Below are 20,664 nucleotides of genomic sequence, written 5' to 3' on the forward strand. Positions count from 1 at the left end.
CAAGATATATTAAAGAGACATAGGAAAATATGAGTGACTGTGCATAGAAAAAAACATGGAAAGATATAAACCATAATATTAATTGCATTTATCTCCATTTAGAGGGATTATGGCTGATCTTTTTTTTTATTTCTTTAATTTTCCTGAAGTTTTTAAATAAGTGTGTCTAACCTAAATAAATAGAAGGAAAAAAAAAGCAGTTGCTCGAAAGTAAAATTGGTTACAGCAGAAACAAAACTTGTGTTTTATCATACATACTGCTTTTTGTAGTTACCAAAGATTGATTTCAAAGTTAGAGTAGAAATGTTACATAGACTATAATTTAATGAAGTGGTTTTGCAAGCCATAGTAAAGAGGAACAACCAGTGGATATCATGTGACAGAAGAGGGCAGAAAGTAGAGCCCTCTATTAGTTCTGTTTACAGTGAAAGTGAGTTGCATTGATTTGTCACCCTTCAAAATAGACCTTTCCTGAGCCCATAATCATCGACAAGTCCCCAGACAGAATCTGCTGGGGGACTCCGTGCGGTCTTGAGGAATGTCCCTTCCAAACTGCCTTCTTACTGTTGAGGAAACTGAGGCTCCGGGAGGCTTGGTGGCATCTCAGGGATGCTAGGACTGCTCATGCCCCTGCCTCAGGAGGAGTGCCAGGCTACTGCTGCCAATATTTCTGCCACCCTTATGCCTAAAGATTCATCAGTAGTGATTTGGATTTAACTATTCTATTTATTTTTTTCCTTCTCTCTGCCTCTCTCTCTCTCTGTCTCTCTCTCTCTAGTTCTAAAATGCTAATTCCATTGGGGAGTCTTCTAATAAATCACAAATGCCTAAATTAAACAAATTTCCCCATGTCTTCCCACCCCTACCCCTGCATCATACGGGAAGGTTGTGTTTCATGGGCGTATGCCGGTGTGTGAAACTTTGAAAAGGGGAGAAGAGGCAGAAAGAGTTAGTTGCGGTTTAGTCCAAGACTGAGTCCTTTAACTGCACAGTTTTGCTCAGACCGTGAGCCTGGCTTCTGGGAAGGATGAAATCATAATTTTTGATGCCAAAGCTGTTCACTGGCTGCTGCTTTGATGGATGACTCTTGTTCATGTGTTTTTTTGTTTTTTGTTTTTTTTTAAGTTACTGTCCTTTTAAAACATTAATTTTTTGGCTGCATTGGGTCTTTGTTGCTGTGCACGGGCTTTCTCTAGTTGTGGCGAGTGGGGGCTACTCTTTGCTGTGGTGCGCGGGCTTCTCGTTGCCGTGGCTTCTTTTGTTGCGGAGCACGGGCTGTAGGCACGCGGGCTTCAGTAGTTGTGTCACATGGGCTCTAGAGTGCAGGCTCAGCAGTTGTGGCGCACGGGCTTAGTTGCTCCGCGGCATGTGGGATCTTCCTGGACCAGGGATTGAACTCGTGTTCCCTGCGTTGGCAGGCAGATTCTTAACCACTGCACCACAAGGGAAGTCCCTTGTTCATGTGTTTTTAAGATTTTCTTGGTTCCATGGATTTAAACAGACTTTTGGCTTGAAAGATTTCAATAAATTTATAAAATGTAGTTTGAACCATTTTTGTCTTGTGCTTTAACCTCTGAGAACTGTGACCGTCGTATAGTCGGTAGGTACCCTCACAGGGAAAAATGGCTTATCTGAGACATAATTTTGGTTTGGACAAATTAATGTATAAAAATCCTGCTTTGGTATAAATTAATTTTATTTAATATTGGTTTTTGTTATCAAAGTGTTGCAATCATATTTCAGAAAACTTAAATTCAGGGAATTTTTTTTTTTTTTGCAATACAATGATATTTTACTATTATTTCCTTCTAGATTTAAAAAATCATCTAAAATACAATATAGTTTCAAGATTATGGTCCTGGCAGAATATGGAAGAGTGGGCAAAACCTTTTCTGTTTTCATCTAGTCTGGTTCCTAAATGAGCAGGTGATCTGTTATCTCTACTTTTTGTTTGTTTCCCCTCTGCCTTTGGCAAAACTTGTCAGCATATTTAGCAGAAGGTGGAGACTTTTTTTTTTTTTTTAACAGATTCACAGATTTGGATTCAGTAGCAATATCCTCAGGGGAATTATTCTGCTAAAAGCAATTCTCAGAGTTAAACTTGGAGGAAATGAATCAAATGTTTCTAAGGACAATTCTGAGGGATAGTTCCATTTCCTGAGATAGGGGGAAATGAAACCTCAACATTTTCATTCTAGATCCTTGAAATTTTTAACTGGACCCCGTGGCCCGGACTTGTCATTCCGTGTTGGTAAGCCCTGCCATTTGGCTGGTGCGTTTGGTGGAAGAAAAGTGTGTTCTTGTCCAGGTTATTCAAAGAGAGCTTTTTTCCTTCCATTCTGCCAAGGTATGCTACTCTTCCCTTACCCTGATTTTGTTCCACTGTCCTCATTTGCAGAGTACTCGGGTGGAGTTTGACCTGCCAGAATATTCTGTTCGTCGAAGATACCAGGATTTTGACTGGTTGAGGAACAAACTGGAAGAATCCCAGCCCACTCATCTCATTCCCGTAGGTACTAAGTCAGTACAGCTTGTTACTCACTTTTCCTGCATTCTCTTTCCTGACGGTGTTCACTCAGCTCTCACCCTTTAAACTATGGACGAACTCTACCTTACATTTCATACCAGATTCACCCATCAAATGTACATTTTATGGATGCTGTATAATACAGTTCACCTTTTGGGTTTTGATTTCTGATTTGCTATACAGTATGCTTGTTTCTTGGGTGGGTTGGGATAGATTTTCACTTTTATTATAACAATTTTTTGAGGTATGGAGAGTCCTAATTCTCATTTGCTGCCTCCTTAAAGACTGTTTCACCCTTCCTAGACTCCATTCTTGCGGTTTGGATAGCTGCCCCCAGGTGGAGAAAGATGTCTCAGATTACAGCTGGCTGGGCTTTCTTTAGACATGGGTAATTCTGAGAGCAGGAATCTAGCACACAATCCACTCAACCACAGTTTTTCCTTTAAGAAAACAAACCAAAAGCCAGTTGACTCTATTCATTGAAGAAGCATACTATTTATTTGTTATTTTAGCTGCACATTTTAAAAAACAAGACTAGAGCAAATAAAATTTAAAAGACTACTTAAAATCAACAAATGTATTGAGTACTTCTCCACTTTTTTTAAAAATATAAATAACTGTTTAGACCTCAGATGTTTCTTGGGCTTTGGGGCTTTAGGGCAATTTGGGTCATAAAACTCTTCAGCAGGGCTTTATCTTTCAGTAAAAACCTTGGCTGGATAACTTAGCACTGCCAGTTTTCCTACTACCACTGCATCTTCCAGTCTTCCCCTCATGGTTGGAAAAGGCTGAATATGCTGTGAACACACTAGCAGTTTTCTTAGTTTTCAAGACAAAAGTGGCCATGTTGCTAGTGCTGTGATGGGAATGATGGGTCTTGCCTGGGGCTCCATTCTTTCTCAGGGAAACCACCGCCCCCGCCCCCCACCCCCCAATCTATTCCCTCTGCTCTCCAGGCCTGAAGTTTTGCTTTTCTGTCTTCTAATCACTTAAAAACATGCCAAAAAAGAAACTATAGTTTTAAACAGTTGGAACTATTCCTTAAAATCTTAATTTGGCAAAACTGGCAGCTAGTGAATTTTTTAAAAACAGACTTTTATTTTAGAACAGTATTAGATTTACAGAATTATTGCAAAGATAGTACAGCAAATTCTCACAGACCCCACACCCAGTTTTGCTTATTAGTATGGCGCATTTGTCACAAATAATCAGCCAGTAATGATACATTATTTTTGACTAAAAGTCCTTTATTCAGATTTCCTCATTTTTTGCCTAATGTCCTTTTCCTGTTCCAGGATCCCATCCAGGGTAACACATTACATTTAGTTGTCATGTCTACTTGGTCCCAGGCTCCTCTTGATTGTGACGGTTTCTCAGGCTTTCCTGGTTTTTGATGACCTTGACAGCTTTGAGGAGTACCAGGCAGGCATTTTGTAGAATGTCCCTTCGTTGAGATTTGTCTGATGTTTTTCTCATAGTTAGCCTGGCGTGATGTGTTTTGAGGAGGAAAAGCACAGGGGTAAAGTACCATTCTCATTACATCATATAAGGGGTATATACTATCATCTACAGTATTTATCACTGTTGATGTTGATTACCTGACTTGAGATAGTGCTTATCAGGTTTTTCCACTGTACAGTTATTCTTTTTTCTCTCCCTCTCCATACTGTACTGGAAGGAAGTTGCTCTTTATGTGTAGCCCACACTATGCATAAGGGGAGTTATGCACCACTTCCTGGCAACTAGGAGTACATGAAGTTTGGTACTTAAAGACCAAAGGTTAGACAGCGACACCTGCTGGTGAAACATAGTAGACTCATGCATAGACACTGAAGCCAGAACTGAGAGAATGGAAGTCTCCAGAATGCACAAGGTGGATCCAGAGTATCTTTAAGTCTGGTTTCCTGTGGTCTGGGTAAAAGCAGTGAGTAGAAGCATCTAGAGACTTAAATTTCTTCATAAATTCTTAGTGCATATCTGCGGTGGAGAGAGATTTAATGTAGGAGAGCATCTCTGACTTAAATATGAAAGTCAGACTGCAAACAAACATTTTTTTCCCCCCAAAGAAATTCGTCTTACAGCAGCTTTGCTGGGAGGTGTCTGTTATTAATAATCGACTTTGGTCCTTTTACTAGGCCTTTTTACTGCCCTTAGGAAGGTGAAGGGTAATAAGATAGACAAGGGACTCCTGCCCAGGGGAGTTAACTATCAGATGGAGACCCAGTAAACATGTAACATAATTATTGTTTAAATTTTCATTTCTTTTTTTTTTTTAAAAGCTTTATTGAGGTATAATTCAGTATACCATACAATTCACCCACGTGAAATGTACAAGTCAAGGGCTTTTGGTGTATTCATAGAGCTGTGTAACCATCAGCACAATCAGTTTTAGAACCGTTTCATCACCCCCAAAAGAAACCTCTTACTTCTTGCCTGTTGCTTCCAAATCCTCTATCTTCCCCATTGCCTGGCAACCACTACTCTACGTGTCTCTATAGATGTGCCTGTTCTGGACATTTCATGTAAGTAGAATCATACACAATGGCCTTTTGTGACTGGGTTTTATTTCGTAGCATAATGTTTTCTGGGTTCATTCATGTCGTAGCACATGTCAGTGCTTTGTTTTTATTGTCAAGTAACATTCCATTCTATGGATATATCGTATTTTGTCTGTCCATTCACCTTTGATGAACATTTGGGTTGTTTCCACTTTTTGGCTGTTACGAGTAATGCTGCTATGAACATCCATGTGCAAGCTTTTGTGTGGACATATGTTTTCATTTTTCTTGGGTGTATACCTAGGAATATAATTGCTGAATCATGTATAACTCTATATTTAACCTTTTGAGGAACTGCCGGACTGTTTTCCAAAGTGGCTGCATCGTCTTACATACACACCAGCTGTGTATGAGGGTTCCACTTTCTCCACGTCTGCATCAACACCCGTTATTATCTTTCCTTTTGATAATAGCCACCTAGTGGGTATGAAATGGTATCTCTTTGTGGTTTTGATTTGCATTTCCCTGACAGCTAATGATGTTGAATTTTTTTTTAAATGTACCTTTATTATCTTCCTTGGAGAAATATCTGTTCAGATCCTTTGCCCATTTTAAAATTGGGTTGTTGTCTTTTTATTGTTGAGTTAAAATGGTTCTTTATGTAATCTAGATACTAATCTCTTCTCAGATATATGATTTGCAAAATTTTTCTCCTGTTTAACGTGTTGTCTCTTTCTTTTCTTGATGGTGTCCTGTGGAGTACAAAGTTTTAAAATCTTGATGAAGTCCACTTTACCTATTTTTTCTTTGTTTGCTTGTGCTTTTGGTGTTTTAGCTAAGAAACCATTGCTTAATCCTAGGTCATAAAGATTTACACCTATGTTGTCTTCTAAAAATCTTTTTTTTTTTTGTATTTTTTTTTAATTTATTGAATGCTTAGTTGTACCAGGCACTATGTCAAGCATTAATTAATTAATTAATTGATTAATTATTGGCCTCGCTGGCTTGCGGGATCTCCTCCCCCCACACACACCTGGGATTGAACCCATGCGCCCTGCAGTGGAAGCGCGGAGTCTTAACCACTGGACCACCAGGGAAGTCCCCTGTATTGTTTTTTTTTTTTTTTTTTAATGTCTGAAACATTTATATTAACATATTTCCATACATATTTCCATACAAATACAAATATAAGATTTTTAGAAATTTCATGTAATGTCTGGAACATTTATATTAACGTATTTCCATACAAATAACCCAATGAAAATTTAGTATTAGTTGTTTTGTTTGTTTTTTTATACTGCAGGTTCTTATTAGGCATCAATTTTATACACATCAGTGTATACATGTCAATCCCAATCGCCCAATTCAGCACACCACCATCCCCACCTCACCGCAGTTTTCTCCCCTTGGTGTCCATATGTCCATTCTCTACATCTGTGTCTCAACTTCTGCCCTGCAAACTGGCTCATCTGTACCATTTTTCTAGGTTCCACATACATGCATTAATATACGATATTTGTTTTTCTCTTTCTGACTTACTTCACTCTGTATGACAGTCTCTAGATCCATCCACGTCTCAACAAATGACTCAATTTCGTTCCTTTTTATGGCTGAGTAATATTCCATTGTATATATGTACCACAACTTCTTTATCCATTCGTCTGTTGATGGGCATTTAGGTTGCTTTTACACCTATGTTGTCTTCTAAAAATCTTTTTTTTAATAATTTATTTATTTTTGTCTGTGTTGGGTCTTCGTTGCTGCACGCGGGCTTTCTCTAGTTGCGGCGAGCAGGGGCTACTCTTCATTGCGGTGCACAGGCTTCTCATTGCAGTGGCTTCTCTTTGTTGCGGAGCATGGGCCCTAAGCACACGGATCCAGTAGTTGTGGCTCATGGGCTCAGTAGCTGTGGCTCACAGGCTCAGTAGCTGTGGCACACAGGCTTAGTTGCTCTGCGGCATGTGGGATCTTCCTGGACCAGGGCTCGAACCCGTGTCCCCTGCAATGGCAGGCAGATTCTTAACCACTGCGCCATGAGGGAAGTCCCTTCTAAAATTTTTATAATTTTAGCTTTTAGAAAATTTAGGTCTTCAATCCGTTTTGAGTTTGTTCTTATACAGTTAGTTTTCATTTCTTTAACCAGTGAAGCTACACGTCTTCTTATGACTTTATTGAATGTTGGCATTTCTTTAATGAATTGCCTCTTTATTTTTCTATTTTTTTTCTTAGTGGTTTGTAAACACTCCATATCTGCGAAGGAAATTAACCCAGTTGAGAATATCTATTTTTTCTCTAGTTGTCTTTTGTCTTCAACTTGACTCCATAAAAGATAACATCCCTTCCCTCCCAGCCAAGTTAATTTTTCCCTTACAGTTTCTGGCTTTGAAGCTTGTTTCTAACCTAGGATGTTAAAAAAATATATTCTGTATTTTCTTCTATTACTTTTATGTCCTCATGTTTTATATTTAAATCTAGAATTTTTTCTGATGTGAGATGGGAGGATCTTATTTTTTTCAGATGGTGGGTTGTTCCAGAACCATTTAGGAGCGATCAATCACCAGTGTAATAGTTTGTGTATTAGACTATGTCATGCATTAGACTTGTACATTTTGGGGCTATTTCTGAACATTTTGGTTCATCGATCTCTTTTCTCTTTCGTGTGGTGTCCCTGCTACACTACTGAATTATTATAAGTTTACAGAATGTTTCATCATCTGGTTGGATAGGTCCCCATCTATGCCCACAGTAGTCTTTGTTTTCCGAGTTTTTCTGGCTATTTGCACATTTTATATTTCAGGTGAACTTTAGAATCTTTTGAATCAGTTGGAAAATGGGGGGTGGTGGTGGGTTCTTGGGGTTTTTTTGTGGGTTTTTCTTTTTGCCAATTTTAGTTAGCTATGGTTAAAAATGTGAGAATTCCTAAGCTTTCAGAGTCTATTGCTTACGTTATAAGCATGGAGATAAAGTTCCCACTTTTTTTGAGCTTCACTGGAGCCATGTGAAATTGTAGGTGAACAGCCAGCCAGACTGTGGTTCTGGGGAGGCCCCAAGTTCTTTCATTTGCATCTCCCCATTGGCTGTCTTGAGACCTGCCCTGTTTCCAGCCCCTATGGCTCTGAACTTGGCAGCTTCTGGGGCTCTACTGGGGAAATTCAACCCCTTACTTCCTAAGCCGACTCTTCCTTTGCCTGAGTAGTGTCACCAAATGGTTGATACTGATTGATTTTTCTCTCAATCCAATCTTTTCTGCTTTGTGTCTTTAACAAATTCTGTCCTGTTAACAGTACCTTTATATTTTCTGGTGCTGCAACAGATTTTTCTCTTTTTGTATTGCTTTGTTTTTCTGGGATTTTAAAAGCAGAAAGAAATAATCATATGTTCTTCAAATGCCAACCTAAAACTAGAACTGTGCTGGATGTGTTATGTTTGTCATCTCATAATGGCAATTCACTTGTTTTTCTTTGTAATCTAATAGTTGGAGCCACCAGAGAGTCTTCGTTGTGACGTGGTTTTTGCTTTTTAATTTATTTTTTGTGTCAGAAGTTGGTTTTAACACCGCTTCATTTACTGGGGCACAAATAATTACACAGCAGAGAGATTTCATGTCTCAGTGGATGCACATTTTGAAGATAAAGCACATACATTTATTAAAGTCTTTAGTTTTTAATTTCACTTAGAAATTTAATGTTTGCTTCAGTTTTTATGAAGGGAGCTTTGCTGGAAGGATGCATTTGTATTTATTATGGACCCAGTTTTGTTTTGGGTAGTGGTAAACTCATGGGAATTAATAGGAAGAAATTTGTAATGCAGCATTTGTTTTTCTTAATATGAAATAATCAGTAAAAAGTCTAACTTCACTTTCTAGTTGGCTCCTTTTTTTGGTACTGTTAAATATATATGCTTTTAGCTTACCAAGTAGATAAGTTAATAAATAGTGAATCATTAGTTGAACTTTCCAGTACCTGAATTAAATCAGGCTTTGTGACTGTTCTTTAAAAAAAAAAACAAAAAAACTTTATCCCTATAATTTTATTGAAGTATAGTTGATGTACAATATTATGTAAATTACAGGTGTACAATGTCGTGATCACAATTTTTAAAGGTTATACTCCACTTATAGTTATTATAGAATATTGGCTATATTCCCTGTATTGTACAACATATCCCTGTAGCTTATTTTATACATAATAGTTTGTACCTCTTAATCCCCTACCCCTACATTGCCTCTCCCCTCTTTCCTCTTCCCCCGGTAACTACTAGTTTGTTCTCTATATCTATGAGTCTGTTTCTTTTTTTGTTACAGTCACTAGTTCGTTGTATTTTTTAGATTCCACATATAAATGATATCATACAGTGTTTGTCTTTCTCTGTATTACTTATTTACCTTAGCATAATACCCTCCAAGTCCATCATGTCGTTGCAGATGGCAAGATTTCCTTTTAATCTTGATGCTCTTTAATTTATTTGTTACTATTTTTGGTTAGGAGCAATATTTTCTGTTAGTTTGATATAAATAGGAAAAATAGTTTTCTGTCATGTAGTGGGTATGCAGTAAATATTTGTTGAATTGCATAGAAGAAACAGTTTAAAAGCTGACAAGAGGAAACGGGACATATCAAGACTGAGCAAATGAAATCTTTGTCCAGATTTCCCACCCAGAAATAGTAGCTTTTCTGGGACAATCTACTATACTTTTGTTTCACAGATTATAAAATACTTTCTTATAAACTAATATAAAATATGATATATGTGAAAGTGCTTTACCAAAGTATCAAGTGCTATAAAATGTAAATATTTTAAGATTAAACCTTGAAATATTTAGTGGGTTCTTGTAATGCTTTGCGGATAGGATTATTTGAAGGTTCCAATATATATATGCATATATAGTTTTAAAAAAACTTTTTCATTATGGAAAATATCAAGCATACCAAAGCAGGGAGATTCAGTGCAATGAGCCCTCATGTTCTCATCACCTAGTTTCAGCACTTACCAACTCGTGACCAATCTTGTTTCATCTCTGTCCTTACCCACTCCCTCATCCTCACACCAGGTGATTTTATTTTTTATTTATTTATTTATTTATTTAAATTAATTAATTATTTATTTATTTTTGGCTGTGTTGGGTCTTTGTTTCTTTGCAAGGGCTTTCTCTAGTTGCGGCAAGCGGGGGCCACTCTTCATCGCGGTGGGCGGGCCTCTCACTGTCACGGTCTCTCTTGTTGCGGAGCACAGGCTCCAGACGCGCAGGCTCAGTGATCGTGGCTCACGGGCCCAGTTGCTCCGCGGCATGTGGGATTTTCCCGGACCAGGGCTCGAACCCGTGTCCCCTGCATTGGCAGGCGGATTCTCAACCACTGGGCCACCAGGGAAGCCCGGTGATTTTATTTTTAAAAAGTGACATAAACAACAAAAATTTTTTATCTTGTAATTCTGGAAGTCAAAAGTCCAAAATCAGTCTCAGTGATTAATATCAAGGTGTCAATGGAACAGGATAGAAAGCCCAGAGATAAACCCATGCACATATGGTCACCTTCTCTTTGATAAAGGAGGCAAGAATATACAATGGAGAAAAGACAGCCTCTTCAATAAGTGGTGGTGGGAAAACTGGACAGCTACATGTTGTAAAAGAATGAAATTAGAACACTCCCTAACACCATACACAAAAATAAACTCAAAATGGATTAAAGACCTAAATGTAAGGCCAGACACTATAAAACTCTTAGAGGAAAACATAGGCAGAACACTCTTTGACATATATCACAGCAAGATCCTTTTTGACCCACCTTCTAGAGAAGTGGACATAAAAACAAAAATAAACAAATGGGACCTAATGAAACTTAAAAGCTTTTGCACAGCCAAGGAAACCATAAACAAGATGAAAAGACAACCCTCAGAATGGGAGAAAATATTTGTGAATGAAGCAAGTGATAAAGGATTAATCTCCAAAATTTACAAGAAACTCATGTAGCTCAATATGAGCTGTAGTGAGGTAGAGGGGTAGTGAGGTAAGTGTCCATTGGCAGATGAATGGATAAAGAAGATGTGGCACATATATACAATGGAATATTACTCAGCCATAAAAAGAAATGAAATTGAGTTATTTGTAGTGAGGTGGATGGACCTAGAGTCTGTCATACAGAGTGAAGTAAGTCAGAAAGAGAAAAACAAATACTGTATGCTAACACATATATACCGAATCTTAAAAAAAAAAAAAAGGTTCTGAAAAACCTAGGGGCAGGACAGGAATAAAGATGCAGATGTAGAGAATGGACTTGAGGACACGGGGAGGGGGAAGGGTAAGCTGGGATGAAGTGAGAGAGTGACATGGACATATATACACTACAAAATGTAAAATAGATAGTGTTCTGTTCTGTAATTGGTAAATACTGTTCTCAGTATTTACCAATTAATACAAATAGTTGGCATTCATTCCATATCTACCATGTGCTGGGAGCTGTGTTGAACTCTTTCTTCACTTGTATTATTTCATTTACAGAGTGTAGATGCCCTTGATTTCACCAGCAATCCAGGTTCCTATGTATAAACAACCCAGAAGGTAATTATAAGGGTGAGGCAGAGAGTAGGTATATCCCTTTAAGGAAGCTTGAAATAGGAAGAAACACATTTATGAAGCCATGTACATTTGGCAATAATGATGCTTATTACAGAAGGAAATTCTGTTTGCAGAAGGATTCACCCCAGGGTTCCTTTAAATAGCAAGCTTCCCTGATTCATTAAACAAAGTTCAATGTACTGAATCTGAAGAATGGATAACTCTTTTCAGAAGGTTATCTGTTACGTGAAATGAGGCATACCTAACTACTTATTTGCTCATTAGGCCTTTTTCCTAAGTCCTGTTCAGCATAGGCAAATGAGAGTATGCTCAACAGGACTCATGAGATAAAAATATCCACTGGGTTTGGTAATTACAAAGTCACTGATGATCTTTAAAAGAGCGGTTTCTGCATGAAGCCAGGGATAGGGCAGAGAAACGCAGCATTGAAGGCAGTACCAATGATGGCTTCGTTTTGGGGTGAAGTAAGGTTGGGGGTTGAGAAATCAAGGGAAAGAGTGGAAGTAAATGTAAATGGTTCTTTTCAAAAAGGTTGAATGAGACAGGAAGGAGAGCGGAGATGATGTAAGGTCAAGAGAGAGATTTTTTTTTTTTCTTCAGGTACAAAGAGAACCAACCATGTTTTTATAGACTCAGAATAGAGCTGGATGAGGAGATGTTGAAGATAAACAGTAGAGAAGGTACAATTAATTGATGGTGACAGGTGCATGATAGTGAACTAATGGGTCAAGGACACAGGTGGAATAGTTAGCTTTGGGGAGGGGGCTGTTCTCTACAGCCACTTGAGGCACAGAGGCAAAGGTGGCACCCAGCAGAGTCTTTACTCTTGAGATCTAAAACATATGGGCTTCCCAAAGCTCTTCAAGTCGAGGCTGTTGAATTCTCTCATACCCAAGTGCTTCCTTTCCAGCAGTGCTGGTGTTGCCAGTTCCTAAATATTTGAAAGCTTTTGTGTTATAAATTGGGTTGCTTCTTGGCTTTCTCACTCCAAGTGCTTAGGATTCCACATTGCGTAAGTCCTTATTCCTGTATCTTATTTCAACATTTGTGTGTGTGTGTGTGTGTGTGTGTGTGTGTGTGTGTGTGTGTGTGTGCGCGCGCGCTTGGGGGTCTATAACTTACAAGAAAAAAAAAATCTCTGTATTGACATATTACAGAGTTTAAGGAGGTTGCAGACTTAAATGCTTGTTCCAGTTTTTCCATCTCCTCATCAACACTTGTTCTTTCCTTTCCTGTCTTTCTCTGTCTCTATTATGGTCATCCTAGTGGGTGTGAAGTGGTATCTCACTGTGGTTTTTTTTTTTTTTTAAACATCTCTATTGGAGTATAATTGCTTTACAGTGGTGTGTTAGTTTCTGCTTTATAATAAAGTAAATCAGCTATACATATACATATATCCCCATATCTCCTCCCTCTTGCGTCTCCCTCCCACCCTCCCTATCCCACCCCTCTAGGTGGTCACAAAGCACCGAGCTGATCTCCCTGTGCTATGTGGCTGCTTCCCACTAGCTATCTATTTTACATTTGGTAGTGTATATATGTCCATGCCAGCCTCTCACTTCGTCCCAGCTTACCCTTCCCCCTCCCCGTGTCCTCAAGTCCATTCTCTAAGTCTGCGTCTTTATTCCTGTCCTGCCCCTAGGTTCTTCAGAACCTTTTTTTTTTTTTTTTAGATTCCATATATATGTGTCAGCATACAGTATTTGTTTTTCTCTTTCTGACTTACTTCACTCTGTATGACAGACTCTAGGTCCATCCACCTCACTACAAATAACTCAATTTCATTTCTTTTTATGGCTGAGTAATATTCCATTGTATATATGTGCCACATCTTCTTTATCCCATCATCTGTCTATGGACACTTAGGTTGCTTCCACGTCCTGGCTACTGTAAATAGAACTGCAGTGAACGTTGTGGTACATGTCTCTTTTAATTATGGTTTTCTCAGGATATATGCCCAGTAGTGGGATTGCTGGGTCATATGGTAGTTCTATTTTTAGTTTTTTAAGAAACCTCCATACTGTTCTCCATAGTGGCTGTATCAATTTACATTCCCACCAACAGTGCAAGAGGGTTCCCTTTTCTCCCCACCCTCTCCAGCATTTATGGTTTGTAGATTTTTTGATGATGGCCATTCTGACTGGTGTGAGGTGATACCTCATTGTAGTTTTGATTTGCGTTTCTCTAATGATTATCTCACTGTGGTTTTGATTTGTATTTCCCTAATGACTAATGATGTCGAGCATCTTTTCATGTGCATTTTGGCCATTTGTACATCTTCTTTGGAGAAATGTCTACTGGGTCATTTGCCCTTTTTTAAATATAAATTTTCTTTTAATATTTCATAACCAAAACATTTTCAAATTGTGCATTAGCAGATACTCTCTTTCCCTGTGGTGGCAGTAACGAGGAAGGCCTTCTAATCAAGCTGCTACGGAAATAGGTTAAAGCTCAAAGATCCCTTGGAAGCCGGGTAGTTTTAAATTGCCGACAATATTGGCTCAGAGTAAATACGATGGAGAGATTTATTTGAGTGAGGAGTAAAGGAAGTTATTTTATTAAGAACCTTTAAGCATAAACCTAAACAAAAAAATTGCCTTAGAAAAGGTATTTTTTTAGATACATGGGTTTCCCTAATGTACTTAATTTTTCATTCACCAAATTCTTTTACCCCTTGAACTGGGAGTAGGATCTTAAGATATTTAAATAAATTTTTGTGTGGCTGATGTTGTCTGACTCCTTTCCTTTCTTTCTTATCTTGCCTTAACTTTCCCATTATATCACCTGTTCATCAAGCAATGTAAAGATAACTATACTATCGGATTTACTGGTAGATGTTAACCGACTGTTTTCTGTGTTCCAGGGACCATGCTCTACTGTTTCATTTCTTGTATTATAAAATTGACAGGGTAGTTGTGATTTACTCCATTGGTATTTTTTCAGAAATATTTATACTGATGACTACATAAAGATCTGACCGATGAAGAAAGACTGTTCTTGACAGATGGGTCCTAGGACTTATTTGCTAGCCTGGTTTTTCTTTGCACTTTCTTATCAATTACTCTGAATATTTTTGTTCATGTCATCGTAGCCACTTCCTGAGAAGTTTGTGGTGAAAGGTGTTGTGGATCGTTTTTCAGAAGAGTTTGTGGAGACCAGAAGAAAAGCTTTGGATAAATTCCTGAAAAGAATTACGGATCATCCTGTGCTTTCTTTCAATGAACACTTTAATGTTTTCCTTACTGCTAAGGTAAGGCAGAATTTTTCATACTCCTCTCCCAGATTAGCATTCTTCGGGCTCTTTCTTAAAAGCTGTTTTGATCTCTCACAAGCCACCCCTGTAGTGGGTGTCATAGAATTGCTCTGGGTTTGTTTCTTTTGTTTTTGTTTCTGGTGCTCATCTGCCCTGGCACGGTTTCCATGTTAGAATTTAGGAGAAATATCCCCCTGCAACAGTCAAGGAAGTTAGAATAGTTTCACTTACCAAAAAGCAGAGATAAGTGTTTCCCTGCACACTTACCGGTGATATTACTGGGTGAGGCCATTCTGACCAACGGTGGGCACGAAAGGGAAAGAATGTTTATCGAGTGTTTGGTAAGCACATTTTCCACAGGAACCCTGTGAGTATTTGCTCATAGCCTCATTTCACAGACAAGGAAACTAAAGTTCAGGGCGTGTGTACTAGTTCAGCTGGTATCCCTAGGATGTGAAATAGGGTCAGTGTGGCTCCTGAGGCCACAGTTTCCACGGACTGCCCGACCAAGAGTAGTTCAGCATTACTTGCCCGCAGCCAAGTTCCTAGCCGGTGGGCATTTTCCAAGCACTTGCCAGGGAAATAGTTGGGGCCTACACAGCTGCCAGATTCTATGTATGCAAACTCAAATTGGCGCCCCTGACTTTTCTCTGAACTTCCGTGTTGGCAGAACTGGCCGGCAACCTGAGGTGCTCGACTCTGATTGTCTGCAGATATGGGAGCTCGTGTTCAGACTCTTGTGCCAGCTTCCCTCCAGCCCCATCTGTTTATTTTCATGTATCCTATTCTCACATTCAGGCCATAGGTAATTCATTCCATGTTGGCAAGGGTATCAAGGCCCAGGTACTTTCCAGTGTTCTTTTTCAAAATGGCAAAATGGAGAAGTATTTACAGACAACATCAGTTGCCGTAAAGACGTTGGACGGGATGCCATTCTCCGGGACATAAGAGCCACCTGGCAAAGTCCTCCAGTGTTGTGGTTTCTTTTTTTTTTTTTACTTTTTCCTAGACCTCAATTGGCACTTAGCCTCCTTGATGACATTCCTGTTCCTCTTCTTTTTTTCCTGGAAGCCTTTCCCACACAGGTCAAACTTGTGTTCTTTTTAAAAGTAAGTATTTCCTGGTGAACTGCTCCTCGGACGTAGTTCTTCCAGTGACTACACAAAGTAAAATCCACTCTGTTCTCCAAAAGTGCAGCTCACTGTTTCACCCAGATTAGTGGTCCGTTGTCCAGACAGGCCCTCAAGTTTCGTCATTTTTATTGAATAAAGAGACAAAGGAGGAGAAAGCTTGGACCCCCGGTCATTAGGAATTTGTGTAAAGAATAAGTACGAAAGGTGGTTTTTTTTTTTTTTTTTTTTGGTATATGTGGTGTTCATCTGTGGACCAGGCAATATGAACTGATTTTATTTTTAATTTGCTCAATTTTGTTACTGAAGTATAACATACATACAGAAAAGTATACAAATCACAGCTCGATAAATGATCACAAAATGAACATACCTTTATAATCAGTACCCAATCAAGACAGAAAATCCCCAGCACCCTGGAAGCCTCTCTCATCTCTGCTCCCAATCACTACCACCCCCCTCCTCCCCAGGTTAAACAGTATCCTGATTTCTATCATCAGAGTTAACTGATTTTTTTTTTTAAAAGCCCTTCAAAGTCTTAATCAAAATCTAACTTGAGGTGAGTGAGTACGGGGGAGTTGGCTTGTTTACAAAGAACAACTTCCTGCCTTAGTTCAGTTTTATTTGCTGAAGCAAATGCACTAAATAACCTCATCTTTTCTTTTTTTTCTTTTTAATTGTGGGAAAATACACATGACATAAAATTTACCATCTTAACCACTTTACAGTGTACAGTTGGGAAATGTTAAGTATATTCACCCTATCGTACATCTAATCTCCAGAACTTTTTCATCCTGCAAAACTGAAACTTTGGACCCACTAAACAATAACTCCCCATCTCACCCACCCCATACCCCCATCTTTTCTTTTAAAACGCTTTGAATAACTTGGTCCTGTCCTTAGATAAGCCACTGACATGCTCTGCCATAGTAAATGCAGAAGCTTTCCTCTTCCTTGTGATGACATGATCTTACCACAAATTGGAAGGGTCCTTAAGAAGAAGCCACGGATGCTGGGGGAGGTGGAGGGTGCTTAGTATCAGCTGTGTTCAAATCAGTGTTTTCATCGTTGGCAGAATGGGTGCAGCAGTCAGATAGGTACGACTAAATAACTGTACTCAACACGTTAATGAACTTGGTTAACTGGGGGTTCTTTGTAAAGTGCTACTTGAAGTAGAGTTTATGCAGTCCAGTGAGTCCATTTGGATCGAACCCTGATCCAAAAAAACATTGTCTATGGAGCAATTCCTAGAACTCCAGGGCTTCAGTTACGGTCTTGTGAAAGCCTGGTGCCTACGGGGATGCTTTTATCTAGAGTGTATGAAGTTAGAAGGGGAGATAAGATCATTATTTTATTAAAAATTTTTTTCTTTGTCTGTGGCATGCAGGATCTTAGCTCCCCAACCAGGGATCAAACCCTCACCCCCTGCAGTGGAATCGCAGCATCCTAACCACTGGACCGCCAGGGAATTCCCCGAGATGGGATCTTTAGAACTTTGTCTCAGGCAGGTGGCACAGAAAGGAAGGACAGAGATGGAGGAGGGAGCTTAGAGGAGGCTGCTGCCATTTTTAAGATCGGTGAGCTTCACATATATTTCACATGCTGAAGGATTAGAAATTGAAATTATAGACAGGAGAGAAGGGATGCTTGAGAGGGCAAGGGCCTTGGCTGGTGGGGGAAGTGTGGACAGGAGAGGGCAGAATCAAGAGCAGAAGTGAAGGCCTTGGCTGCATGGAGGAGAAGGACGTGAGATCAGGAGGGATCTACATTTCAGGCACTTTTGGAGACCCGAGCCTGGGATGGTGTGTCACGTGGGAAGGGGCTGTCAGACAGCTGTGTTAGCCTCTGCTCTATCCCTACATGAGGCGAGGTCACCAGAAAGCAGTGGTCTTGTGCCGTGTTCCCTTCTCTCCCTGTAGACCTGCCCCTCTAGGACTAGGAATTATCATTCTGTTAGTATCGAGGGTAGACATAAGGAACAGACACCTGCATCTTCTGTAAAACCACTTTTGAAGGCACCATTAAAGTAAGTGACATAGAACAACGGGAAGATACTGCAGATTCCCCTTAGAGTTTAATGATAGGAAGACATTTATTTTACCTGGCAGACTAATATGCTTTTCAGGTTTCAGTTCAGTGGATTATGCAGCTGAACGTATTTCCCATTTATGCCTCGACCAAGAAATCCAGGGTAAAATGTTTTGTCATTTGCAGCATCTATCCTTGGCCTGGGTTTTGTAGCACTGCCTTTCCTGTCACTGTCTCCTGCTTCCCACCCTCTACTTCCCTTATATGGCTTTGGTTAGGATATAAATAAATGAATGGAATGAATCTCAGCTCTTGAATTTTGCTCCTAAAGACAATTTAGGATATTTTGTATAGGAGAAAGGGACACTTTTTAAAAAACTTGTATTTAAACAGTTGCGTTTAAAGGAAGGTGTGCTGGGTGAGTGAACCTGATTGGAAAGGTAGGAGTCCAGCTCTGTATAAAGAGACCTGGGCGTAAAGGTGCAGGAGTGTGAGCGTGGTGGCTGTGATGGCTGTGTGATGGCTGTGATGGCAAGGAGAGGAGACGTGTGTGTGTGTGTGTGTGTGTGTGTGTGTGTGTGGTGAGCGCCTTAACCTAACTCACCTCCTTATTTTCTGAGTCTTCCATTTCCAAAAGGAAACTGCCTAAACGAGTTGGCTTACGAGTCCTGGCCACGTGAGCAGTTGAGCCCTTTGAGTTTGTTTGTTCACATGTCATCCTTAGGACCTGAATGCCCATAAGAGGCAAGGGATGGCGTTGCTGACTCGAGTGGGTGAGTCGGTCAAGCATGTCACTGGCGGCTACAAGCTGAGGAGTCGGCCTCTTGAGTTTGCAGCCATAGGCGAGTACTTAGACACATTTGCGCTCAAGCTGGGAACCATTGATCGAATAGCCCAGCGGATCATCAAGGAAGAAATAGGTGAGCTCTCTGTCGAGTTCTTGATCAGGCCCAGGGACCACGTTTGCAGAAATGGCATTCATTGTGCCAAGCAGAATCAAAATGCAGAAATGCTGGAGCAGCAGAACCAGGCCACATTTTGCTTATAAAACTAATAAATAAATACAGGGAGCGGGGGAGGTAGTTGTGACCAGAGTAAAATTTTGCACCCCGTCCCTTGCCCTGCATTTCATCCTTGTGTTTGCTTTCCCCATAGCAAACAACCACTCAGCCTCTAGGCTTTTCCACTTTTCTCTCGCTCAACTTCCCTTCATCCATAGCAATGATCATTTAAAAAATAAACTTAAGTATCTTTTCTGGCAGAAAGATGGTTCAAAATGAGAGCAGTGTTTGCCAAAGTTACGATCCTAATGAGCCTTCAGGCTTGAAATTGACTCACCTGCCTACCCTTGCTTCATTTCAAACCCACTCTTCCTGACCCAGGGAGTTATGAGGCCTTTCTTTAACCTTCCTGGTTGTTGCCACCACTTCCTCCCCACCCCTCTCATGGCCACTTGCTTTTTTGTGTCCCAGAATGTTGGGGCCCTTTGTTTTCTTACACGTGTGTAGGCCAAATAGACCTGAACAGTGTTAATGATCATGCTGGCATGTGATGTGAAACACATAGAGAAGGATTCTCCAGTAGTTGCCATCCATTGGTTACTAAAAAAATGGCAACAACATTTTGTTGTAATGGCAAGAATCCTGGTGACAAATGATAGGCCAGGTTTTTTTGTGGGGGAAATCAAACTACATTTTTCCTTGTTCCCTGTGCTTTAATTCTCCTTTACCTGCTGCTGGTATCCTGTAGGGCCTGCAGGTTTTGGAAATGGCTTTAGGTACCATCTACACCTAAAGATCATGTGGGGTAAATTCTGATGGGACCAAGGTGTTGGGGTGACCCCTGAGTGAGAGAGTGAGTCTGCTTATGTAAGACCACATTTCTTGTATCAAGTGTTTCCTAAAATTCCATTATTTTTCCATTGTGACTGATTTTTTTTTAATTTTTAAAAACACCCCCCCCAAACCTATATGAAACTCTGCCTCCATTGCCTGTTAAAATATGGCTTCACTGTAGGGGTAGATGAGTAGGTTTCTAGGAAGGTATTTGGTAGATGTAGCTCCCACCACTTTCCCCCAAAGGCATTGTGGTCCCCATTATCCAGAGGCATGACATTCCTATTATGGAGTAGAGTTGATTGATGTTATAGTGTTAGCTGTAGTATCAGCTTTCGGAGATTAAAAAAATTGGTTATAAACAGTGTTGTGTTTAAGGGAAAGCATACTCAGAGAGCTGTTGGCTGCATTGGTTATTGAGGCAGTAATACCAGTGATTGCTACCCAGCCAGATCTTAATTGGTTTCTCTTTTCCCTTTAGAGTACCTTGTAGAGCTGAGAGAATATGGGCCTGTGTACTCCACATGGAGTGCGTTAGAGGGGGAGCTGGCTGAGCCCCTGGAGGGTGTGTCAGCCTGCATCGGCAACTGCTCTGCAGCCTTGGAAGAGCTGACAGAGGACATGACAGAAGACTTTCTACCTGTGCTTAGGGAATATATTTTATACTCTGACTCCATGAAGGTAAGCTGACTCACTTCTTGTGTACTTAGGTACTTCCTTTGTTGTAGTCATTAATCAAAGAGTAATTGATTCTTGCCTATTTGCATGTGGTACAGATTTCCTTCTTCCTGGGTGGGCAGGATCAGACATGTGGACTGA

At 39.9% G+C, this 20,664-nt stretch overlaps 1 protein-coding gene across 9 annotated transcripts in view; it reads left to right on the top strand.

Moving 5' to 3' along the window:
- The window catches only part of SNX30 (sorting nexin family member 30), a 126,219-nt gene that overhangs the window by 60,969 nt on the left and 44,586 nt on the right, over positions 1–20,664 (top strand). For 7 of the 9 annotated variants that reach the window (XR_014247893.1, XR_014247894.1, XR_014247895.1 and 4 more), the window contains exons 3-6: positions 2,399–2,509; positions 14,691–14,849; positions 18,735–18,930; positions 20,327–20,526. Coding sequence is in view for 5 of the 9 variants with exons in the window: in XM_082404103.1 (XP_082260229.1) it covers positions 2,399–2,509; positions 14,691–14,849; positions 18,735–18,930; positions 20,327–20,526 (666 nt within the window). In the remaining 4 variants the exon portion in view is untranslated. The remainder of the gene's footprint in view (positions 1–2,398; positions 2,510–14,690; positions 14,850–18,734; positions 18,931–20,326; positions 20,527–20,664) is intronic. The other 2 variants (XM_082404106.1, XM_082404105.1) reach the window with 2 other exon arrangements.

This window comes from Balaenoptera borealis (assembly GCF_965194805.1).
Source record: "Balaenoptera borealis genome assembly, chromosome: 8".
Lineage (NCBI taxonomy): Eukaryota > Metazoa > Chordata > Mammalia > Artiodactyla > Balaenopteridae > Balaenoptera > Balaenoptera borealis.